Source organism: Pagrus pagrus, assembly GCF_965226575.1.
Source record: "Pagrus pagrus genome assembly, chromosome: 19".
NCBI lineage: Eukaryota > Metazoa > Chordata > Actinopteri > Spariformes > Sparidae > Pagrus > Pagrus pagrus.
The window spans coordinates 23,101,274-23,123,214 of record NC_140203.1 but is presented as its reverse complement, the minus strand read 5'-3'; the positions used below and the strand labels follow the sequence as shown (position 1 = coordinate 23,123,214).

The following is a 21,941-nucleotide window of genomic DNA, read 5'->3' as shown; positions in this document are numbered from 1 at the left end:
TGGTTTAAAGCAGGTGGTCAGCTCAGTCTTGTGTGACAAATGGTGAGCGGATAGGATGATCAATTCAAACATTAACAGGCTGAAAAGGTGAAAAAAAACATTAAAATCAAGATGACAGAAACAGGACAGACGCAGAACAGAGGTTTTAACCATAATACCTAGGTCCTCCACAATTTTTTGAAGCATAAATACTCTATCCATTGTCTGGGATATTTATGTCACGTTAGAATACTTTACATCTGTATTTTCCACTCCATTGTCTAGGCTTATCTAGCAGCTACGTTTTGTGGGCACCGTACATATTTTGTCTTTCTAAACACTGCAGAAACTTGGGAAGGTCTTGGCAACACCTAACAGCCAACAGCTTTGAATAACTCTAGTGCTTTAACAACTCCCCAAACTGAACCGCTCCCATTTTGGCAGCACTGCACCACAGATCCCCATCCAAGAGTCCAAGAGGGATTTGCCCCGACTAAGATGTAGAGTTGTTTTCTTTTCTGCCAGGGGTAAAGAATTTATTCTTGTATTGTTTTCAGGTTTGTGCATTCAAGCTGCAGCACTGACACACTGCAGCAAAAACTAGAGAAGACTGCTCTGTGAAAACTCAGAGCTGGAGTCAATCCTGTCACGCACACCTGAAACCCTCTGCTGCCCCAGCAAATATCACTTCACAAACACTGATATGAAGCCTGGATCACTTGCAGGTTTGACTTTATATTCTGTGTCTGCCTCAAGAATTGGTTGCATTAGTTCTGTATTTGTTCACAACACAACTCCTGCTAGAGTGCCCCCCAAGAATAAACCCAAGACCTCAATATTAGGAAATATTCCTCACCATCATGTTTGGAAGCAGTTCTCTCTCAGTGTGCATCATTTGGTACTTCTGTTAACAAAGTAGATCCAGTCTGAATTCAAACTGTCAGCTAAGAGTTTAGTAAAACATGTTTTATCATTTGTGACAATAAATAAAATTGAAATCCCAAAAGTTTAAATTGAGACCATAAATGACATGTTATGCTCCAAATAGATGTACTGTGTCTCTACTGCTTCATTAATTTACTCCGTTATGAAAGTCAGGCCTTCTGCTTATCCTTTGTCAGTGCCTGGAGGAATTTCTATTTTTGTATTTTGTATTATCAAGGCTTTTACTTTGTTGCTGACCCATTGGATACATTTCTGGAAATACTGTTTATACTAAGCCAACTTAATTCACTATATTTAGCTCTAATACACAAATCACTTCTGAACTTACACCCTTATTTCAGGTATAATAAATCCCATTAAAATGTGTTACTAAATATTTGTTGACATGAGTATTGATCATATTTTGTTCTGGGTATGATGACCATAGTTCACCAGCTGATCTCCTTTAGAAGTTTCTGTATCTTTATTTGTTCAACTTCACTTGTTAAATGATTGAATAAACACAAGATGAAGGTGATTGTCTCTCTTGTGATTGAAGCCATTTAATACATTTACTACGAGTGCTTTATTCCTGTTTAAACTCCCTCACCTTTATGTAAACAGGTGTGAATAAATTACTTTTCTTTGATCAAACAGCAGGTATTAATTGTTTTATGTCAAACTGGATTTATAGATAACACAGTTAAGCATTAGCATCAAAGAAATAACATTTTTAGTAATGAAATGGCTTTGATAAAGAGCTGCTGAAAGTTTATAGTCTCTTCTATTGCTAAGATATGAAAGAAAGAAAGCTGCCTCATCAACCCCTCCAGCAAGTCTTTCTTCCGAGTCCTCCACTGATACTGGTTTCAGCTGGGAACAGACCTGAGGTTCAGTATTTACTTCCCGTACCATGGATAAAAGAGACACTTTCCATCTTTCTTTGGATGACTTACAAAAATGCTTTAAGCATTCAGGAAGATTTCAGGAAGCACTGTAAATATCCATTGAGCAAGTGTTTGATGAAGTACTTTCATCTCCCGTCTGATGTTTATCTCTGTACCTGAGGAGATGCCAAAGTCCATTTGTCTTTACAACAGCACAGTGAAGGCAGCACACACCAGAGATTCTCATTAAAAGGCGACTTCAGTGTAAATACTTTCTGTCATCACTTATCAACGAGCACCTCAGCAAAAGCTAACAGCAAATTTATTCAGTTTGAAGCTCAGCAGCTCTCCTTAGTTCCATTTAAACAACTTATTTATTTGACAGGGCTGCTCACTGGGGACCCCCCTCACTGCTTTTAAGTGCCTCACTGCATTTCTGCAACAGTGAGAGGTTGTTAGACACAGCAGGAAATCTACTACGCTCTCTGAAAAAATGTTTTTAAAAAAAGTTTGCAGTTGGATGATAATCCAACTCCACAACTAATTAGCTGTATGTCTGACACGGTTTATGGACCTCAAGGAAAAGTTTTCACATTGTATTATCTCAGCGGTGGAAATGGTATTCAGAACACTGCAACCCGAAATTACTACATTACTTCAGGGTATCAGAACTTTAACAATATACTGTATATACAAATCTAAACCTAAAGAGATACCTGACAGTATGTAGTAATATAATACCCACAACTACAGTAGCTTGAGTGTGGTGGCCTCTGTATCAAGGCTCCTTGTGTCCGTTTCATATTTGTCATCCAATAAGCACAGCAGGCAAACACCTTCTAATTGGTTGGATAAACTGTTTTTAGGTCAGTTTGTCCTCCGTGTCTATTGCTTTAACCTGAACCTGTCACAGACACTGCAGTAATTAAGGCTGATCAGACCATCTGACCCTCTGGAGGACACAAGCCATGGTTTCACAGTTTGTTCTTTATGGTCTGTCTCGTTGTAAATCTGCATTTAAATGCTTTGTTGCTCTGCAAACCGCTGAGTGGTGCGTTCATAGTAATATAAAAATAACAGGATTAGCTGACCTGTGTACAGCAGAAGGCAGATGAAGCAGGATTAATAATCATCATGCAGCATATTTACTGAAGACTTTAAAGACTTAAGTTCTGGGTCTCGCTATCACCTGAGCCCCAACTGTATACTGCATTGACAAATGTGGGTTACAGAACCTCTTAACAGATGACCACAGTGTCCGTTTTATAGGTTAATTACTTAGACCATGTTTGATGCCTTGGATAGATGCACTTGTTTTAATGATTTGTAGGATAATTTTGATGATATTCTGTATGTCCCAATTCCATGAAAATGCAATTAATTGATCTGACTAACAAGTACTGTGCTCATATCCAAAGTCTGTTATATCTCAGCCCTTGATAATGACAGCATAATCCTTTAAAAAATATGCTGGTGATGATAGATTCGTCCCATCTCCAAACCCAAAAGCACACCTTAAATTTTTATATTCCAGGAAGTCATTGCTTTCAGTCCATATTAGAGGTATGGGATTTGAAAATCAGATGTGAACACACTTGTGGTTCAACCAAGATCAAGTATGAAGACTTAATAATGTCCTGGAATAACTTCTCTGGTAAATTTAAAAAACTCCCATGAGTGCCTTCTGAAATGTGTTGTAGTAAATGCTTCTGTCGTCGCTCAACTCGGCACAAACGCGTGGTTCATCAGAGAGAAAAGCATCTACTCACGGCAGATTTCTAAGCTCTCGTCTGTCCCATCCTCGCAGTCCGGCTCCCCGTCACAGTGCCATCGCTTCGGGACACATTGGCCGTTTTGACACACGAAGTCCGCCTCCGCACATGTTTTTCTAACTGCAGCGGGAGAGAAAAGAGAGATGGATTCATTAAAACAGAAGAGGAGAGAGAGAGGTGCATTTCTGTTTTGAGATCTTTTCATGAAGCCTAAATAAGGACAGAAAGGGGGTAAGAACAATGGAATGCCTTCACTCCTCGTGAATAGTAATTGCATTAAACCCAACATCACCACCTCATTATTTATCACGTGAAAAGGTCAGAAGTTTACAATTTGTTGCCCTCCATCTAAGCAAAGCCCAAAGTCTACATTTGCATGGAGAATGCACTTGAGATTTGACTGCTGCATTTGTTTTCCATCAAAGGATGAAGATAGGAAACACGTTTCAAAATATGTCATCAGTCTTGAACACGCGGCAGATGTTTACTGAGAATTCTTGATTTACATGATGGACTAGTCACTAGGCAGATGAACACAGGGTTAAGAAAAACACTCACAAGCCACTAATGGTCTCAATCAATCATATAAAATGGGCAGTTTGATTATGAACTTCTTCCACTCTTCTTCAATTTCAAAATAAAGACAAATTTACCAATTTAGCCATTACTGTATAATGATGGTATACTTATTACTCAGTAATATTGTAGTACCAACACTGTAATCATGGCATTACATGTATTGCAAACAGCTAACATTAAAGTTAGCTTCACAGACTGACAGGACAAGCTGCTACAGAGCTATGACTCCAAGAGGTTAAGATTCAAAGCTTTTAAAAGATCAACTTAAAAGTTTAATGGGAGATTCCAACAACTGTTCTCTAGCTGGCTGTCATTTTGACTCAAATGGCTTCCTGTCTGAAACTGACATGAGAAGACCCAACATCCACTTCCCTTGGTGCTTTAAAAAGACATAGCCCTGTCCATTTTTTAAGACATCAAAGTTACACAGCGGGAGTGGTGGCTCTTCTTTGAGCAGAGTTTCTTTGTTGTTGCTCTGCCAACTCGCAAAATTAACTACAGTGGAGCAAAGGCATCTGCGACAGAAAAAAGCTGAAAAATTGATGGTCTGCAACTGAAACCTTTCATCTCCTACTGCTTATTAAGACACCGTCAATTATGAAAGCTCTGATTAGGATCGAGGATCTTGCAATATGAATTTTGACTTGCAACCGTGACTTTGACAGAAAATGATTAATCATTCAGCCCCATCTCCAGGTTATGTTGATCTGGTGCAAACCGAGGGAATTAGAAAAAACAAACAAACGAGAAGACAGGGAGAGACAAAGCTGACAATTACAATTATTAAATGGTTTAATGGAAACTTGAGTATTCTATAGTATTCCTGATGGTCTGCTAGGAAATGAGACAGAGTGTTTCAAGAGGTTTAAGGGATTTCAAAACTGTCAATAACACAACCCATTCCCTACTACTTCAGCACCTCCATGTCCACTCAGGGCTTAAGACTCTCTGTGAGGCCTTTCCTCAGACTCTGACCAGAATACAAATATGTGCCTCAGAAACAACCAACTCCAATTTGAGCCACAACAGCAGCAAGTCGCAGCGGGCCTCATTAACAATCTTGTGTTTTATGAATTCATTTTGGATTCTAATCTTTCACATGTCAGTGTGCCTCAGTTCTGCCTGGGTTGAGAGTTTAAAGCCGCTCTGAACTCTGAACAACAGACAGATGCACAACTGCAAAAAAATGTCAGCGAATGAGAGAGGATGAAGGAGTGAAACTGATTGTAGACAGAAGGCCACAATCTGTTTTAGTCCATCACTTCACTGTCACTATGAGCCAAAGTCACAGATATACTCATGTTTTGTTTGACTGTTGATGCAAACCCATGTTTACCTCTTTAATGCAATTGTGTCAGTTAAACACGAGGTCATACTGTACTCACCACTCTTTTATTCTGAGTTTCTCTAACCACCAATCATTTTCAGTGGTCATCCAATTTGCAATTTTGGATGCTAGGGCAAGAAAAGTGATAAATCATCAATGAAGCAACACTTCCTGCAGCTGTTTCACATTAAAAGTCTTCCAGCAGCTCAAAGTACAAGAGTACAATCACTCCTGTTGCTGGTGGGCTTTTATTTTAAAACATGTGCAAGTAGTCTTGTACATTTCCAGAGCAGTTAGTGAAATGAAATGCATCCAATTTAGTACGCAAGCCATTAAAATAAAAGTAATTAATCTCTTACTAGCTTGGCTAATTCATTTTCCTGCGGGAAATCCTTTATATTTTTATCTGAAGGGGGTCTTATCGTAATGATTTTTCCCTTCATAATCACCTTGCAGTACAATCATCTGTTCGTTCCTCCCTCCCTTCCAGTCTCATGACCCAGATAGATGAGGGAGAAAAAGGAAAATGGAAAGATCTGAAATGTATTGGACACACACACACACACACACCTCTGTCGTATCCATATTTAGCTCTGCTCTATCTGCTACCTTCCCATCACCAGGTCATTCTGTCCCAAGGGATGCTGGGAAGGCTCCTGGTGGGGCCAAGCTAGCATGGAGGGTTTTGAATGTCATATGACATCTGTGTGTGTAAATGTGAAGTAGCGAGAACATGTGCCATCTATTCTGTACTGTCTCAGGGCACTTTATACTGAATTAATCAAAAGAAAACCTTACAGTCAAGCAACATACTGTATCTGATAGTGTGTATAACAACTTAATGGAAACATGTGACAAGAAGCAAGGTTCTTTTAAAGTTTTCAGAAGGTTTGTTAATAATGTAATACACTGAAAGCCATAGTGAAAGTGTTCAAGATCATATTCAGAGCTGCTGAGATGTAGCCAAGCTGAGTCGTTTAGGGGTCGCCCGATATGTTTTTTTCAGGGCTGATACCGATAGTGATCATTAGTAATCCAGGTGATTGATAACTCGAACAGATTTACATTTACATCTCCAGGAAAAATAAAATCTTAGTCTCAAAGTAGAGAATAACCAGTGATGGAATGTAACCAACTACAATTTACTTAAGTACTGTACTTATATACAACTTGGATGTACTTTGCTTCAGTATTTCCATTTTCTGCTACTTAAGACTTTCACTCCACTTCATGCCTTTCATAACTTTAGCTAGCCAATTCAGATTATACAGTGTTTATCAGCCATTACTCGTGACATCAGATAGTGTTGTGGACACTGAGCCCACAGAGTGGTGACCACTAACAGAAAGGTTGCATCAGAGCCAAATCATTATCGGCAACCAGACACAAAAAACAATGATACAGATCATCGGAAAAATGCTGAATATCAGGCCAAATAATACCCCTAAAATAGTTAAATTGTTACTATTTGCATTAGCAAATAACTCAGCGTGCACAATGTATGCAATGTTGGTTGGACACAAGCATCACTTTGTTGTTGTAACTTGAGATAGTCATTTGTGTTAACAAATGTTACTCAAATCAAAATCAGTAAGCTATCATAAAATCATTTGCAGTCCTACATCAATGGAAGAAAATGATTCCAGGCCAAAATGTATAAAGAGCAGTCACAGCCAACACAAGTCTCACTGAAGGAGAAGTCTCCCTCTGCAATCTGACATCAGGTAGAATTTGGGAGAAGGTAAGAAGCGGATTACCTCATGAAATGCCTTGAATTGTTCATTCAAATTCTTTGCCACCTACTTTCCATCCAATTTGGGTAAAAGCAAAGCTGATGGTAAGGAAAGGCGTTTTTCAGAGTTAAACAACCTATTCTGTGGCGCTCCATTAAGCGTTGGGGTGCAACCAAATGTAGCGCCAGAGCTGGTAACTGGAATGAAAAACAACTACTGGCACCAGCCAATGTGAAAAGTTAATCTGGCACCCTGTGAGGTGACCTTTCAAGATACGACTCAGACTCCATTTCCAGCTTAATTTACATATTGTTCACTTTGGCAGGAAAACATGCTTAATTGTATCCAAGATGGATTGTCATCCATTCGCCCACACTCCATCAAAGGCCAAATTAACAGTGTAAATAGAACACAATTCCAGCCCACACACAGTACAGGAGCAATAGAAATGGCAACTGATCCACACAGAAAGATTAGCACAGACAGTAACATCCTAACACATGTGGACTGTCTGAAATTTTTGGAGTGAGATTTATAATGAGTGTTAAAGGATGAGGCTGGTATTATATTCTTTTATGTCAAAAAATCCCATGAAACGAAAAAAAAAAACTGTCTCTCTACATCTTAATACTTTGACTGGCCCCTGTCTGTGGCTCTCAGCCCATTGGTTCCTACTGAAGGAGTAAATTAAAAAAACAACAACAACAACAGGTACACAGGCATTTTGTTTTTCAGTTTCAGTATCTTCTGTTGTGGATTAATCTAAATGTGATGTTTTTGCAAGCATATACAGGAGCTGGGCAGTGTATGTGGGAGTAACTCAGAATAAACTAAAGTTTGTGTGTCAATTAACGAACATGTCTCCCATTGCAAATGGATACTGAATGATGTGTTTTTGATGTGAATGAGAATGAATGTTTTTTTTGGACAATAATGGAGCTCTATAGCACAAAGGAAGAAGATATATCAGACGTTGGCTACACAGACACTGTTGGGATTAATCTATTGTTGATTTGTTGGAGTCTTTTCATGAGATTTGTTGACATCAAGAAAAAATATCACTAGCCTTATCCATAAAAGGATAAAATTACAACCGAAGTGGTGTGCGTTACTGTCTGGTGAGTGAACAGAGACATTTCAATGGATATCAAACGTGACGTCTGAGTGTTTTACAGTAGACACTCAGTCTAAAGTTCAGACTGTAATTACAGTGTTACAGTAAGCTGCCTATGACTACAGTCAGTGATTGCTTAACTGAACACAAACACTCCCTCGCAGTAATCTCTTGTTATGTTTTAGTTTTATTATTCATGTATGAGTGTTCCCTATACGGACATTCATGTGTGCAGCATGTGTGCTGTGTGACAGCAGTGCGTGTTTAGTGTCTCACCACAGGAGCTCTCGTCGCTGCCATCGGTGCAGTCCTCGTCTCCGTCACACTGCCAGACGGAGGGGATGCAGCGACCGTTTCCACACTGGAACTGGCTGGCCTCACATTCTGTCTTCGTACCTACAGAGAAAGACAAACAGAGGAGGTATGAGGAAAACTGAACTGATTATAGTTTCAAATGTTTTCATAATTATCATTTACTGTTTGTTTAGATGTAATTTGCTTTTTGTCTGGTCCTTGCAGGGCTCCCTGCAGTGCTATAATTTCAAAACAAGTGGTTTGAAACAGAGCTCTGGCATTCAGAGCAGATCGGAGCTACTGTGAAGAGACGCCAGCTCCACATGTTAGATTTCATTTCTTCCTGCCCGACTTGTTTCACATTTTCCAAACTTAATCTCTGCTAACAACATCCCAACAACCAACCCCTCACACTACTTTGCGGTGAGAGTATGGTGTACTCTTGTTATCTATACAGCTCTATACACACACACCACGAACAGGAGAGAAAAACCTCTCTCAAAAATATGGTGTTCGAGCAAATACACTCGCATTCCTGTGTTTGTGTTTGTAACTGAAGAGGACGTGACATCAATATTTTAGTAGAGAACCAAACCTCAGTGTCCTGAAAATGTCTACTTGGTACCACCGGTTTAACTGTCGTCTGAAGGACATCAGATGTACAAGAACTGATGCAAAGGAAAAAGGAGGAACCGAGAAGGGATTTTTCCCCTTTTAACCAAAACCATGCAGAAACGCATTTCTGACTGTGGATTTGATTAAATGATTAGGCTGATAGCTTTCTGACTTTGGAAAGTTGAATAAAATTAGTGACAAAAGGAAAAATATTAAACTGACAGATTTATTCAGCACTGTAGATGAACATATGTAGGTCAAGAGAGGGAAGATAAAATAAAAATGTGATTCTGCTGAGAAAAAACACTCATCCACACACTGATAAAACCCATTAGTCCATTCATGAATTAGTCAATCGACAGAATCTTAACTTGGGGTTTGAAAACTGCTTCATAATCTTACTTTATTTCTTAACAAAAAATACCCATAATACACTTAAGCCTCTCGAGTGAGAATATTTCTTGTTTTCTATATTTGGCTAAGGTGACAAGAAACAGAATCCTTCTTGGTTCTGAACTCTTTCACCATTTTCTGCTGTTTAATGGGCCGAACAATTTAATTGATTGATGGATTAAGTATTTGGCAGACTAATCAAGCAATAGCAATTTAATATCAATCCTTTATAGCTTTCCTTACAGCACAAAGGGGGGAACTGCCATTAACAAAATTCCTCTACCAAGAATTAAAAAAAAAATACAGTAAACAACACTTTCAAGTCAAGGCACCTTATTTATATAGTCCAATATTGCGAATCATCAGAAGAGGCTTTCCAATCTGTACCCTCCATCACTGGACCTTTTATTCAGATAAGGAAAAAGTGGTTTTCAGAAAGATTATAGTAATCTTATCGGCAGGACAAACATGGAAAACAAGTATGAGGCTGCCAGAAGGATAACAGTGACAGGTGTTAGGCCTCAAGTAATCAAGGGATAAGCAGATAAATGAAAGTACAAGTCTCAACAGAGACTGAGGTAAGCAGAAAGGTTACTCCGTAAGAAGGGGGTACGATAGGAAAAGGTCCTGCAGTCTGCCGACTTCTTTTTAATTCTGGGAACAGACAAGAGGCCTGTATTCTGAGAGTGGAGGAGATATGAAGAGATGTGTGCACATTTACAATTCATCAGAAGGACCTTAAAATCTCATTTGACATGGATAGAGAGACAGGATGTAGACTTCTTTGGCCGTCTTGTTTTGGTATGAAGAGGTGCAACTGAATCCAGGAGACTAGAAAGGTGTGTGCTTAAGTCACATTGCAATTTTTAGCAGGGCTTGTGGCAGCACTTGATTAGGCACAGATTTTTGCTTCAAGTAATCATTAACCTATCTGCATGGGCTGCAGTGGGAACAATGTGGGCGTCAGTCACTACAGACACTGGTGACACAGCTTTCCAACATGGAAGCGTGAGAAAATCTGGCTATCCAAACAATCACACTGTTAAGTTGCGAAGCAGACAATTTATTTCAGTTTGAGATCAGATTTGAATCACATTTCAAACCACTTGGGGTTGGATCCAATCAGCAAACAGAGGTTGACTGTATGGATTATATTATATTATAAACTGGATTTCTAGACTCTGTACTCGAAAGAAGTCTTTGCAGTACAGTTTGCAGTCTGCCGTACTGGAGGGAGTGACAACTCCAGGTCTTAAAATAACACTGTCTGACCTTGACGCTCTCTTCAGTCTGGACTGTGTCTCTGTCCAGGTGGACAAATGGAGCACAGAGTCGTAGTAGAAGCCCAGGAGAGGCTGCACGTCCAGTTGGATCACTATGCCACTGAAAGGTCAACTTCTTTTAATAAAAGTCTCCCAGTTAAAACTTTTAGGGTGTCTGCCAGAATAAGACGTCAATTTAAAAAAACATTTTCAGGCCAAAAGGATTTTTGGAATTTATACTAGAATTGTATTCTTGTCAGGATGGAAAAGTCTCTTAAAAACAGCTAGTGACAAACACTAATATAAAGGAAAGTGTTTTAAGTGGGTCAGCAGCTACTTTAGGGAGAGAAACACCCCTGGGCTTATCTGATTTGAACCTGATGCGCTGCAGGCCTTTAAATGAAGCAGCAACACATGACTAAAGAGTCAAAAGTGTCAACAGTGTCCACTCAAATGTAGGGATTTACTGCTGAGTGGAGGTTAGGGCTCAGCAATATATCGATATTATATCACTATCAAAATATCACGTTATAGCCTGAAAAATATCACTATTATTTTAAGGCCATATCCCTGAGGTTGTAAGCCACTCTGATCTAGACCAAGATCAATTTAGTTTGTAGGGAATGGTCTAAACAATAGTCACACCCACTACATATACATAATTTACTGCATGGAACAGAACCTGAAATATGTTTTATTTCTTATAAGTTTGCTAATTTTTCTGTATGTTAGCAGAGGTGATGTTAGCTTCAGTTGAGGTGGCTCACATTCACTATTAAAGAAGCGCTGCGTGAAAAGCTCTGCAGTATTTGAAAACTATCATTAAACGTGCAGCAGCATTCACATAAGAAAATGTCTCATCATTCAGATTTACTGCCACTTCATTTTGTTGAATGACCAATCAATTCCTCAATGTTCACCCATGTTTGCAAACACCTTAAAAAGTGTTGAAAAATCAAAATCTGAACAGGAGAGGTTCTTGAAAGTATTTCCATTTGTGGCTACGCCCAGTACGGGACCACTCACTTCACAGTGCAGTAGGAGGTAAATACACAGCCAACCGTGCCAACAGCCTGCAGACTTCCATTGACCCAAGACCACACCAGCTGTACCTCCACCACAGTCATGTAACAGAAGTGTGCTGACCTTTCATCCACATTACCATTTCAAATCGCCTCAATCAAAGCATAATGGATCACCACATACCTACGTGCATTTTAATCAAAACAAATGGAGCACATCAACCCATCTAACAACCACTGCCATTCAGACATATTAGGGAGAAAACCAAAACATTTCATCAAGCACCTCCACAGCTCAGGAAAACCTTCCTCCTCGGTAAAGTTAGCCATGTTACCTTCTGACCAGTGAGATCCAGCCAACCGTTGGCTTGCATCAATAGATCATGATGTATCATTAGATGACTGTCTTGCAATGTATCGATTATCACAGAAATGCAACTTATATCATGAGTTAGTCTAACATTCTACGCAAAATAAATATTTCAAATGGGTAACACATTTCGATGTAGCCGTTGCTATAAGCTACAAGAGAGTTTGGAAATTATTGCAACTACAATGAACCAAACAATGAATGGAACAGTCAGTGATTACCACTGTTGGGTCAAACAGGGCTACACAGGGAATTACAGGACAAACCAGCATTCACAACCAACAAGTTTAAATATAGCCAAAGAGCGCAGAGTATAATGCAATGTTTTGTAGTCTGGCTTAGTTTCCTTATAATCTGAGGGGGAAAAAAGCAGGAACAGTTCTTTATCACGTTCTAGCAAGGTACAGTGTAACATAATTTCTGGACAATACTACTGAAGTCTGTTGTCCACACAGCACACTTCTTTCTAGATTCTAGACCCCATGTTAAGATATGAACATAGGCGAGGATGGATAGATAGATAGATAGATAGATAGATAGATAGATAGATAGATAGATAGATAGATAGATCGATCAACTGACCCTGGACATGTCACTCCGAGTTATACAGTGCAATATTCTGCTGAGATTATGCTGTTAACAAAATAAGCCAAAAACACAGAACCCTCCAACTATAAGATGTCAAGAGCTGAGGGAGATAAAACTAACCATGACCAAGACATTTCCTGGAAAAAGAGGAAACACACAAATGAGTCAAGGAATGGCATAAAACTTCCCTTTTTTTGTAAGATGACTCCAAATTTTAGGAACACTTTTCACTGAAGCAACATACAGACACTTTGTCCTTGCTGCAATGGCCCAAGGTTCGAACTCGATCAGTGGCCCTTTGCTGCATGTCATCTTCCCGCTCTCTCATCCAATTTCCTGTCAATCTCGAGCTGTCTTGTCAAATAAAGCCATGAAAAACCAAATCATACAGAAAAAAAAGGCTAAATTAATTAGAGAAAGAACTTTGAGGGGGCTCAGAGGCGCTGTGGTATTTCACTGAAATGTTTAAAAATCATTGCCAAGCAAAAATGTTTCATAAATTGGATTGAAGTACAGTTTTGCAAGCTTTTGATCAGAGTATCCCGCTGTTAATGTAAGTTGGGCCTTGTCCAGCACTTTGTTATGCTTGCACGGCAATCTAGATTTTCCAAACACTTGGACAATTTAAAGATTTGGTCAGCCAGCTGATCTACACAAGCAGTCTGTATTTCACCCATTTACCACAACTCATCCAATAAAACCTGGGGAAATGAACTCTATTGTACAATAACCTTGAGAACTTAAGATCCTGACACACTTGGGCTGGTACTTTCAGGTGTGTTTACTCTTCTAGTAATGTTGGCGTGTGGCCAACTATACCTTAAGCCCTTTCCACATTTATGTAGAGCTTCACCCAAGGATCATTTCCACTAGTGATTGGTCCGTTTAAATTTTTTGCTGAACAAATTGATCATATATGCCATTGGATAGCAAAAATAATCCTCTCTCAGAGCATGAGGTGATGAAACCTTCATGGTCTGGTCACTCTGTGGGCTTCTTGAGTTGTAGAAAACAACAGCGAAAGAGATGCCGCATCGGTCAACTTTGATTTTGCACCAGCCCACATCCTAAAACAATTGTCGCTCATCTGTTCAGTTGCAGATATAACATCCAATTTCCAAACGGCACAGGTCTATCAGGGATAACATACAGGTAAATCACACAAAGCACAGCAATATAAAGGCCCTGGTAATGGTTATGTTGGAAGAACATAACTCAAAATTTTGTGACTCAAATTGAAATTCTACAATGCGGTTCTTCTCAAGGACAAAATGCTAGAGACAGTGTACTGAAAAGGCAGTCTGGCTTTTCCTCTAATTTCAATAAAACAGGAAAGAGATAACCAAGGAGATAAAGAAAATGTTTGGAATAGAGGTCGATTGCAGTGTCATATCTGGGCATAAACTTATGGCACACATATTTCTTTAAAATCTTTTAGGAAGGCTGTTAATGGTGGCTCTCTCTTAAGAAGTACAATGGTATAATGCAGTGAAGACTCCAGTACAACATCTTGAACAACAAGGTTGAAGTAACACCTTTCAACAGTAATGGAAATTAGCAAATGTAGGATTTATGGAAAGACTTTTGTATTAGATTGCATTTCACTGTACGGGTGTACTTATTGAAGTGACCAGTGAATCAAAGCTCCTATAAAATGGAACCCATTACATGTACAATGAGAGAGGTTGCCCATGTCAAACCCACCCACCCACTTTGCTTGAAAACACTAATAAATAAGCTCTGAAAAAAAACAAACACCTGGAAAACAAGCATGCCAAGCCGAATTATCTTTTTGGCCCCAACTCTTACTTACATCCAGTAGAGAATTAGATTTTCCATGCTCTACATGTTTAATCCCTACATTATTAAATTAAAAACTAATGCTACTACTGGAATTAAAAGAATCATCTCATATTAAGCCTGTATTCTACAAGTTCATACCATTTCATAACAAATAGTCTTATTTCAGTGGTGTGACCTTTCACAGCATTTATCTTTTACTTTTAAACTACACACTTCAGTTGTGCTGCAAAAGCACAAAATCTACAATATAATAGAAAAGCCAGACGTACACACACACACACTAGTCATCATGAGTTGTTTCATGAAGAAAATGGTCACATCAACAGTTAAACTGACTCATCACAGCAGTCTGACCTACTGCTCACTGCTGACGTACATTTAATGTTGAGGGAGAGAGACCCAGACAGAGAGGGAGACAGTGTGGCTGTTTAGTTGTGTGTTGATAAAAAACAAATCACGAAGTGAACCACAGACGCATCATGTGGGTACAGCAGGGTTTTCAGTTGAAAAAAATATCAGTCAGCTTTTCTTGTACTTCATTATGCCGAGTTTGCAATCCATCAATCTCCACCAGTGTTTGCTTTAGTAACTTACAAGAACAGCTATAGCGTTGTGCTGGGTTTTGGTAACAATATTTTGACAACTTTCACAAAACCCTTTTTTCCATTTAACTATTCATTAACTTAGTGTCTTTGCTGTATATGGGGCAGGCTATGAAGCACATCGGGGCTGGATTCTTGTGTTATCTCTCAAATCCAGCTAATGTGGCAGCGCAACAATTTACCATGTTTTTCATATAATGTGAGAGCAGAGGTTGTTGCTGTTAATGTGGACAGAAAATTAGGGATTCTGAAATATTAAATGACAAAACACTAAAAACTGATTGCATTATAAAACACTATTGGAATAAACACCTGCTGTAGCGCACCGATATACAGCCAATTACTGAACATTTGTGTGCTGTAGAGCTTTAGATTATTGGATGTATTTTTCCAGACATATCCCTGCAGCCATGGGTTTCCATTTAATAGAAAAAAAATCATTGAACAGGCTCTTGAACGTTGATAATGTAGTATAATCCATTAAATTTAACATAAATTCTGCATTCATTTTTGCCAAAATTACACTATTGTTGGATAAAATGCAGATTAAGTGCAAAATGAATTTAAAAGTCTGTTCAGCATTACCTAATAATGTTAATGTAACTTTGGCACTTTGAGAGCAATTGCCTCCTCCGCTAACCAATTTCCTGGGGGACACCCTGTACTGAACTGAGGAGAAACTAACAGATGCCTCGAACATTATAACAGCATGGTTTTCAAAAATGGTTTGCTGTAAAGTAAATGTGAGATGGCGTAAATGGGATGCAACATACATTCATTCATCATTGTAACCAACAACACAAGTAGCAGAGAAATTATGTATCTATTCCAGTGCTTTGTTTCTTTAAGGATGCATTCTCTTGGGTTACTATACCCGTGTCTGTACAGAAACCCATTGACTTGCTGTCTGGAAAACTGCACACCCTGCACTTTGATCCAATCAGCACAATAACTGACTTCAATAGCAACCTGAAGTAGGCTTACACAGACCTATGAGAGTATTCTCCTTTTCCCTGCAGTGTCAGAAAATTTAGCTGACATTTTAAAGTCTGAACTCTCCAAACTGTACACTGCTGCCACATTATTAGACGAAGGGAGCTTTCACCACTTCGTCTTGTCAAAGTTATGAAAATTGTCACTGCTGCTACCCCATCAAAATCCTTCTGTGTGCATTTTCTGCCATTGCTTTGCATACATCATCGTAGTTCATGATGACTAAATCTGACACATTAGTGAGGATATTGGAGAGCCATGGGCAGCAACATATCTCCTGTGGCTGCAGGCTACTACTTGGAAAGCCCTAAAAAATGAGCAATAATTTGATGAATTCAGTACCACATAACAAAAAGGTTTGTATTAATACTGAAAAATGTTTGGGTCTGTTTCTGCTCTTATTTTTATTGCCCTTTTTGTGCAGTTTGTCAAACAGCAAGCGTGATTCCCTGAAAAATGTTGGAACATTGTTGATTAAAGTTGTTCGAAATATTATCCTTGTTATGTTATTTCTTTTTGAAACCTACATTTCTCATGATTCAAAATGTTCTCAACTTTGTCATGAAACCTCTTATTTTCCAGTCAGTGGCTCTGGTGCACCCTCTAACATTTTTAAGTCGCTTTTATGCATGCAAATGTGTCGACTAAAAAGGTCTATTGTAACTTGAAGAGCCAATTGTCTTGATACAGCTATTAACCAAAGGCAGGAGCTTGAAATTACAGATTATATCACATGATCATCATTCATTCAACTGCTACAACTCCCTGTGGGTTTGAAGCTGCAGATTCAACAGGCATGGAGCTGCACTGAACCGTCTACCTCACAAAATACTAGATCATTGTGAGCTATATAAAATGCTGTCACACTGGAGGTCATGGTAATGCAATTTTCCCCAGTAACAGAAATGGTTGCAGTGTACTCCTCTTCCTCCCTCTGTCCACCACCCCGCCCACTTCAAGAACCAAGCGCACCCCCACACAGCCCCCCCTCATATAGCTGAGGATCTAGGTCTAGCGCATGGTATCACAGTAACCGTGGAGGAAAAATACATCCATTTTAATCAGGCCAGCGTAGCTCGCTGCTGCGGCTGCTCTTGTCGCTATCTAATTTGCGTGACGTCTTGTTCAAATAGGCTCACACAATCTCGATCTGTGTCCGCGTGCATGTCTGTTTGGGTTTGGTTTGGAGCTGAGAATGAGAAGGAGGTGGTGGTAGCGGTGGGTGTATGCTATATGGAGTGTGTGCACATTACAAGCACTAGTTTTGATCTACTGTTTTCCCCAAAGGCCATTTTCCACGGTAGGTAGGAATTCAAGAGACTGAAATCTGTGCTAGACACAAGCAGCCAAACACAGCTCAGCCTGCCTCTCTGAGCTCTTTTATAATTTAGCCTGCATGCAAACTAGTGCTGCTGAATTGATTAGTAACTGTATTAATGAAATTATGCTAAAAGTTATGTAAATATTCTATGTACCTAGGGCCAGAAAGGAACCTCCACAATGTCATCAACAAGGCTTGAATCAGGAATGTCATGATATATATAATCACAGTCACAGCTCAAAAATTAATACCAGTGACCAGACAAATGCTGGTAAACTAAGTGGCTGGTAGCTTTGATGCAATCCCCAGCCAAAAATAAACAATGTGGTAATCTATTGAATGGCTGGTAGATGTTTCAAAAATGATTAGATATTTGGAAGGTAGTAATAAAAAGGTTATTTTGCACTCTGATCAACATGTCATTCACTGAACAGCCCATAATATTAGTTATGTAATTAACCCAAATAGCTTGTTGCCAATCTTGTTTGCAACCTATAAAAAAAGCTGGGGGAAAAAAACAATTGTGTGAGTTTAAAGCAACTAAAAATCCTGACTCATGACATGTCCAAGAAAGGAAGGACTCTTTAATTTACAGTCAATACAAACCATTTTTCCCCCTTTCACTTCATGAGACAGTCCTGGATCAGGGCCTGTTGCTAACAAGTTAATAATATGCAATTATTATAGTTATTATTAGGTTAACATTAGGTAGGTGTGACTATTCACTTGCCTCGTGTATCCATTACAAGTCACCTGTCAACAATATGAATGCATGATTTCTCAATGCATTTTTATTGCATCTCAATAAATCTCATCACTTTCTATATTGCACATGGCTGTTTTTCATCAATCAATACCAGCAGAAACTCTGAACTCCTTGTATTTTATTTACATAGTCATACGACACAAGTCTCGTCTTTTCCTGCTTTTAAAGGCTGCATTATGGGAAAGTGATGGGATTTTCTGAATTCATCCAATTGTTCTACTTTTATCAAATAAAGACGAAAATCGTATTGGGATATTACGGCCATAAAAGTGCAAGGATGTGAACTACCACGGAAACAATTAGACGATCAATTGTTTAATATTTCATACTTGATCCACTGATTTTAATAAATGACTTTAAGCATCAAGCTGCCAAGCTTAAACACTAAACATTTGCTGGGTCCAACACTGGCTCAGAACCAACAGACATTAAAATAAGCAGTGATGTAGAACGGAAGAAGAAAATCTGCACATTTCGAGAAGCTGGAAATTATGTCGGTAAATGAATCCATTATCACACTGGCTGGTGATTAAATCTTAGTCATTCAGCACTTATTTTGTGGTTCTTTCCGTTTTGTATCATTAACTCAAAAGCTATGAGTTTAAGATTGTTGATCAGACAAAATAAGAATGTGAAGGGGACACTCTTGGGCCCATTTCCTGACATTTAATAGACCACAGCAATTAAATAAAAACAGAATATGATTTAAAAAATAAAAAAAAGGAATGGGAATTAGTGCAAACTACTCTACAGGTAACACCAGTTGGTAATAGTAACTTAACCTTGGCCACCCCACTCCTAATTATCCTCCTCATTGGGATCACCTGCGGTCGGTAATTGGCCGGGTCACCTCTCTCCCTTCATGCCCTCCGCTGCTGCTGCCCTGCAGGGACTGCGGTGCTGCTTACAACCCCCCTGTTGTCAGTGTTATCGCTCTGCATCAATCCACTGTAACCCCCTTTTCTTCTCCCTGCCATCACTCTCCCTCTGTCGGCTTCCACTTCAGGAATAAATAAATAAATTACCAACCTCGCTGGGGGTGGTGATGGCAGAGGAGAATCCCACAGTGGAAGTGAATGAGAAATCAGGACATGAATAGACGTCAGCACGGTATAAGAAGCAGGGGTTGTATTTGGAAAAGGGTTGCCTGTTTTCAGGGTGAAATTAATTGACCGCAGGGCTAATTGGCCATGAATGAGCAGCGACACGCAAACGCTGTACAGCAGGCAACACAAACTAAACGGGCCTCTCCATCCCCCCCTTTTCTCTTTCATTTCAAAGAAACGGGGATATTGAGCTAAAAACACCCCCAGCTGAATCAATGACCAATTTAAAAAGACGAACCCGCTGCTTGGATATATTTAAAAACACACACAAAGCAGCCGCTGTCTCGTTTTCAGCCATTAAAAGACGTTTTCTCTGGGGTTTCTTTTATTTGAGTAGGAGCGCAAGGTTGACTAGCCCAAGGTGTAGCCGAGCACGGTCACTCCTTCAAGGAGCAGCCAAGACAGGTGTAGCGCTCGGGTAATGTTAGCTAACCCTCACCGTACACGGTGCGTGTTTCCCAGCGCCGTGACTCCCAACACGCACCGGAACACAGAGACACACACGGACACGGACTCGACACTTACCGTGGACGTGAATGCAGTGCTGGAGACATATTAGAATCGGCAGCAGAAGGATCCCCGGTGTGGACGTGACCATCTCTCGCAGCGTACAGTGCGGTTGCTAGCTGAGCGCTCGCGGGCTGCCTCTCTGTGCCCCTGCCTGCGTGCGTGCGTTTCTCGCTGGCTCGCGCTGGCCTGCTTGCCTCTTTGATTTTTGCCGGTTCACGCGCAAACCATACACACACACAGAGAGAGAGAGAGAGCAGAGCAGTAGAGAACAGATCGGCCGCTCCTGCCGACGCCACCGACCCGACCAGCAGCAGCAGCAGCACGATCTGCAGAGAGGAGCAGTGAGAATGAACGGAGGTGGCCGCCGCGCAGACCACGCGCCTTTTTGATCTCGTCCTACAACCACGCGCCGCGGGGGCCGTTCGGGCTCCCGTCCCCTCCTCTCGAGCTGAAATCCATTTTCCCCAAACAGAAAGGTGACGGGCGGCCCCGGTGACCGGTTCGTTGGTGGTGCTACTAGAGAGAGACCGTCACAGCTGAGCCGAGGAGGATTTTTTTTTTCCTCCTTCAGTACGTCTTTAGCTGATTGTTAACCCTTCACTCTCCACATGAAATAATAAAATAATAAAGCAGCCTAGATTTTCTTTTGATAGTCACTGGACAGGAGAGATCTCACAGGAAAAAGCAGCAATTATGTATGATAGATAGATAGATAGATAGATAGATAGATAGATAGATAGATAGATAGATTATTCTTTAGACTGTATTGGACAACAATTAATCAATGTTCAAAGCTGTCTTTGATCAACTTTCCTGTTAACTTATCAATTAGCTACTTGTCAATTACAATGTCCACCCCAAACATACAGGCCTCGATGAACCTGTGTTGACCTATTTTCACCCTGATTTTACCAAAACGGTCCACAAACAGGGAGTTGATCAGTGCAATAGTGTGGTGCTTCAAATGGAAGTCTTGAACAGCAGCGTAATACTTAACACTAATTGCAGACTACAGCCCCACCAGGGCTGAAGTAGTATTCTAGGCTACCATAGCCTGTACTTTTTAATGACCTCAGTTGTATTCTGAACTGAAAAGCCCACAATTTAAATCTGAACACAACACTTTAAAAGCAAGCCTATGTTTTTTGCTAAACAGTGGCCACTGTGACTCCAAGTGGTAATTACAGGATAAATGGCAAATTCAATTTCCATAATAGTACCAAGATGCTATGGAAGCCCATTTCTGCCAGGTAAAGAAAAGAAAAATATGAAAACTTTGCCTTGATTAAAGAAAAAACACAAATATTCCCCAAATTATGAGATAAAATGTCATGATTTCAAGTTAAAAAGTCAAAAATATGAGATAAATGTTGACTTTGTATCTCAGTATCTCTCAATTATGACTTTTTAATCACATAATTTAGATTTCCTTTTTGATAATTTTGACTTTTTTTTAAATGTTGTAATTAGGACTTTGCTTAAGATTAGTTTGCTTTTTTTTCTTTAACGGGCAGAAATAGGCTTCCATAAGATTCTCTGACGTTACTGCCAAACAGAACCTTGTTTGTTTGCAAAGGGAAATCCAGGCTTTATCTTCCCTTTTTAAGAGGTATTTTAAGAGGCTGTTATCTGAACAGGAAAAGTCACATTACGTGAAGCTCATGATTCAGTATATAGAAGATCAAATGTGCTGTAATTGGCAATGAAAGCACCTACTGCTTCAAAAGCACCATATGTTTAGTTCTAGTTTAATTTCCGATCATTTTGTAAGAGCAGATGTCTCGTGTTTCAAAGAGTGAATACCAAATCTCAAAACCAAACTCAGCTCTTACATTTTCTTCCCTCTGTCTGATGCTATTTCTCCCCATTTTGATCACCAGGCCTTCCAGAGAGCAGCGTGCTGCCAGGTTTCATAGGCTCTTGGAGTTCTTATCAGAGGATTGAACCTCATCCTCAGTGATGGCTGATGGCTGCTGATACA

General features: G+C 39.7%; 1 protein-coding gene across 2 annotated transcripts in view; it reads right to left on the bottom strand.

Moving 5' to 3' along the window:
- Nucleotides 1-20,484, bottom strand: part of vldlr (very low density lipoprotein receptor) — a 60,375-nt gene extending 39,891 nt beyond the window's left edge. The window contains exons 1-3 of one of the 2 annotated variants that reach the window (XM_084383222.1): nucleotides 19,976-20,484; nucleotides 8,592-8,711; nucleotides 3,560-3,682 (exon numbers count right to left, since the gene is read on the bottom strand). In XM_084383222.1, the coding sequence (XP_084239348.1) occupies nucleotides 3,560-3,682; nucleotides 8,592-8,711; nucleotides 19,976-20,048 (316 nt within the window). In that variant the 5' untranslated portion in view covers nucleotides 20,049-20,484. The remainder of the gene's footprint in view (nucleotides 1-3,559; nucleotides 3,683-8,591; nucleotides 8,712-19,975) is intronic. The other variant, XM_084383223.1, reaches the window with a different exon arrangement.
- Nucleotides 20,485-21,941: the final 1,457 nt, after the last annotated feature.